This window comes from Notothenia coriiceps, unplaced genomic scaffold, assembly GCF_000735185.1.
Source record: "Notothenia coriiceps isolate Sejong01 unplaced genomic scaffold, NC01 NC01_scaffold00017533, whole genome shotgun sequence".
Lineage (NCBI taxonomy): Eukaryota > Metazoa > Chordata > Actinopteri > Perciformes > Nototheniidae > Notothenia > Notothenia coriiceps.
In genome coordinates, this window is record NW_011350234.1 from 105,669 (window position 1) to 109,959 (window position 4,291).

General features: G+C 42.3%; 2 protein-coding genes across 4 annotated transcripts in view; both read left to right on the forward strand.

Moving 5' to 3' along the window:
• nup214 (nucleoporin 214) overlaps positions 1–1,688 on the forward strand; it is a 12,448-nt gene extending 10,760 nt beyond the window's left edge. Inside the window, exon 12 of the mRNA XM_010776956.1 lies at positions 1,204–1,688. Within this exon, the coding sequence (XP_010775258.1) occupies positions 1,204–1,688 (485 nt within the window). The remainder of the gene's footprint in view (positions 1–1,203) is intronic.
• A 542-nt stretch (positions 1,689–2,230) lies between these two features.
• The window catches only part of LOC104950434 (nuclear pore complex protein Nup214-like), an 11,705-nt gene continuing 9,644 nt past the window's right edge, over positions 2,231–4,291 (forward strand). For all 3 annotated transcript variants that reach the window (XR_798916.1, XM_010776958.1, XM_010776957.1), the window contains exons 1-2: positions 2,231–2,455; positions 3,154–3,193. Coding sequence is in view for 2 of the 3 variants with exons in the window: in XM_010776958.1 (XP_010775260.1) it covers positions 2,233–2,455; positions 3,154–3,193 (263 nt within the window). In the remaining variant the exon portion in view is untranslated. The remainder of the gene's footprint in view (positions 2,456–3,153; positions 3,194–4,291) is intronic.

The window sequence follows — 4,291 nt, forward strand, 5'->3', positions numbered from 1 at the left end:
GGGAAGACTTGTTTTTAAATGTTGAAGTTAAAAGCATCAATCTGGTGCACTTTGAGAGCAACATTATGAGATCTATGGATACATCTCTCAACATCCATATGAAACAGAACTGTAAGCATGTTTACTTTTTCTTTATGGATATTTTACAAATCACTCCCCTTTTAAACTGTATTCTTGTTTATTAATAACAACTTTTTTTTACTGTCATAGTATTTTATACCTGTTTACTTTATTCTCTTATTTTTTTATAACTATAACGATCATATAAAGATGTGCCTTTACCTCACTGGTTGGAGAAAAAGCTTCTTATATTCGTTAGCATAGCTAGCTAACCAGATGCTAATAACAAGTTATTGACTGGATGATAAGTATGACAGATAAACAGATCGCCACTGGGCTTTCAACTAAAGACACAGCCACGCAAAAACTGCGGCATGTGTACGGCTCCTTATCTGAAGTGCCAGAGCCGTGTTCTGGTGCTCTCCGTCAGCACTACACCCCTGTCAGACGAGAAATATACCTCGTGATGACACGTTAGGCTCGTGTTGTGTTCAAGGACCCTGATCTTGGCCAGGAAAAACAGGCTCTCGCTTGTTTAATTCTTTTGCGGTCTAGATTTCTTTTTTGCGTGTGTTTTATAAATTACCTCGAGGGCCGTATCAAATTGTCTCGCGGGCCGTATACCGCCCAGGGGCTGGAGGTTCCCCATCCCTGTGTTAAAGGAACAAGACTTTTATTCTGCTTATCTGTTTTTAAACTAAAGTACACATAAACCAATTGCTTTTGCTTTATTACACATAACATCATCACATAGGTCGCACGGTGCTGATTTGTTTTTAAGTGTACTGGGGATGAGAGCAGACAGGAAGCATTTTTGCTAATTGCAGTGTTATCTTTGTCATTTATTACACACACATTTTTATTTTCCAATTATTAATGTTTTTTACTTTCTATTTAGTGAGACCTGTTGATTTGCTTATACAGGGATCTGTCTGACTCTGTGAAGTTTAACTTTTCTATGAAGCTAGGAAAACATTATTCTTTACCCAGCCGAACACCTCAACAACGTTTGTACAAATTCCCTTCAGCTCTGAAAGGAATAACTATTAACGTGTTCTTTCTAATGCTTCTAGATTTAGCCACCTTTTAAAAATACAACACAACTTTTGAACAAATGAAAGCAAATACATTTTCTTTTCACAGGTGCTTTGGCTGCCCAACCACCCAAAGTCGCTGCCTCCATCCCATCTGCCTCCATCCCATCTGCCTCCTTCCCATCTGCCTCCTTCCCATCTGCTCCACCGACATTCCCAAATCTCAGTTTTCCTCCAGCTGCTGCTCCCGCTCTTCTGGCCCCTGCTGCCGCTCCCTCTGCGGCCCCGTTCAGCGTCGCTCCCGCACCTCCCGTGTCCTCTGCATCATCGTCCAGCTTCGCTTTCTCGGTCCCAACTACCTGCGCCTCCTCTGCTCCTCCAGCTTTCTCCGTGGCGACAACCGCACCTTTTGTCTCCGTACCCTCCAGCTTCTCCTTTGCCAAACCTCCCTCTGACACTCCTTCAGCACCTTCAGCCTTTTCTTTCGCCCCAACCATCAAACCAGCAGCCGTGGCATCTCCACTTCCAACTCCGACACCCCAGAGTATTGCTGCTGCCTCCCCGACAGTGAAACTAAATCTGGCTGATAGGTAACAGACTATATTTCACACCTTTTTTACACTAATCGTGCTGGGACTCAAAGACTTACAACATATGTTAGACCCTCCAGAAAAACGCGGGCAAAAATCCTTGATTATGCGATTAAACATGTAGGGTTTTATGTGATTTTATGCGGTGAAACTGCGGGAAGTTGCGAAATATGAGAAAAAAATTATCGATTTTTTTTAAAATATTGGGCTGTCTTATTTATTCTCTCTCACACACAACCTGCCACTAACGTTAAACCCCTTTCAATTCAATTAAACACATTCAATGTTTATTTATTGTAAAAGCAATTGGGCTATTTTAATCCCACGCACACACACACACACACACACACACACACACACACACACACACACACACACACACACACACACAGTCTGACCCCTTCTGGATGGTAGCATCAGTCATTTCTCTCTTTTATCTTCTTTCTTAGTACAAAGACATTGTAAATGAAGCAGGCCTGTAAAATGGGATTGAGCCGCATGGTTTAGTGTTTGTCACACACCCCTTTTAAAATATGAAAATAATTAAAATGTCGTTGTTAGCAGTTGTAGCTTCTGGTTACTCCTACCACGTCACAACATCTGTGTCTGCTTCTGTTTTCAGGTTTGCCTCACCACCCAGCGGCCCATCCTTTGGGTCCCTAGCCAATCAGAGCGCTCCGTCGTTCGGGGGCCTGGCCCAGCAGAGCCCTGGGTTTGGGACTCAGCCCAGCAGCTTCTCCGGCTTTGGACAGCAGCCACAGCAGGCGGGAGGTGAGACTACTGCTTTAGAGGCTCTGTTTGTCCCTATTCTTCCCTCATCATCATCATCTTCAAATGTCCTTCCCAGCACTTCTACATAGAGTATGCTGCAGTCAGTGTCTCAAGGGTACTTGGTATGCAGTCCTCCCAACATGAGTACATTTGAATAGTTATGACGACTCAGCATTTTTTACCTTTTTGAGATCAGACTTTCCTTCTTTTCATCTTACAGTACATTTGACTTTACCTTCCACTACGCATTGACACTCACATTTTTTAGAGGGTGATTTTAAGAACCTTGAAATGCAGACATTCACTATTAATTTTTTATAACAAAAGTAATGAAATAATAAAAAAAGATTTACTGTTTTAAAAAAAATAACAGAATATTCGGAACCACATTTCTGTGTGAAATCACCTTTACTTCCTTTCTGCTTTTTTAGGCTTTTTCATGAACCATATACGTACTGTAGATCACACCATCCAACTGCACCCTTCATATATTTATCTTTCTGTGCCTTTTCCGTCTCTATCTTCCAAAGTCCTTTGTAGCAAAGCTTTGCCTGACTCAGGGTTTACGTACACAGCACCATAGATGTGTTTGTTATGGATGACTCATGCGTTGAAATTAAATTGCATTGGTTGGCTGTTTTCATATATTTGATTGCCGCAATCGCCCAACTAACCCCTTTTTTTTTTTCATTTCCTAGGATTCCCCGGACACCCAAACACCTTTGGGTCTGCTAACCAGTAAGTTATTTGTGCGGGAATACAAACCCACATGTCTCTCCTCCCTGTCAGCAGCGTGCTGTGTCTGTAGTGAAGCTCAAATATCTTCAACAGCCCGATTCCCCACAGACCCTTTCTGAATGAATTCTTTGTCTCCTTATTCGCTTAGAGTTGATTCTCTTTGTTGCTATTTCCCCGTATTGAATTAGGGAGGGGAGGAAATGATTTATTAAAGCTTGCCTTAAAAGATGATCCAATAAATAAAGCAATAAACAGCGGCCCATACTAAATATAAATCAGTCTGACCCCTGTGGAAGACGCTGTCCCTGAAACGGGTGGTGCATGAATTAATGCTTTAGTCCAACTTTCTTACTAATTGCCCCCTTGTGATTACATTTTCATCTTGCTGCTGCGTGCCACATGGCGGCCATGTTCCCCGGGGTGTGTTCCAGTGGAATGACCTGTGAAGTGTGCAGGAGTGTGTCGAGGGCGGGCAAAGCCTATTGGACGCATTCCCATGTTGTTAATAATCCTCGTCTCTCCGTCGTTTTTACTCATTTCTTTTGGGACTTTGTCCAATAGTACATTCATCCTAATGCTTATTGTGTTTCTTTACTGAGCTGGGGTGCTTTATTGGATTGCATTATTAGTTTTCTCTTGCGAATATGCAAAACAGGTTGCTTTAATTCATAACTGAAACTCAAAACATTTTGACGCACACAGTGTTTCCCACAGAATTTGATTCTATTTGTGGGGGCACCGCACCCCCCCCAACATGCGAGTTCATGGCTGCTGTAGACAACGTTCTTGTTGCTCTGTGTTGCGTTGTTAATGAGTGAAACACACTGGAGTTGAGGATCTGTGGGGTTTATTCTCCCAAAAATATCATTTACAATTCAGGCATTTCGCAGACGCCTTATTCCAAAGCGAGTTACAATGATCAATTACAGGGACATTCTCCCTGGAGTAACCGAGGGCTAAGTGCCTTACTCAAGGGCACACTAGTAGTGGTGTTCCAGGCAGGATTTAACCTCGCAACGTTCCGATCATCAGCCCACCTCACTATCGATTAGACCACCAAAAAAAAAAAAATAATAATTTTTTTTTTTATGAGATCCA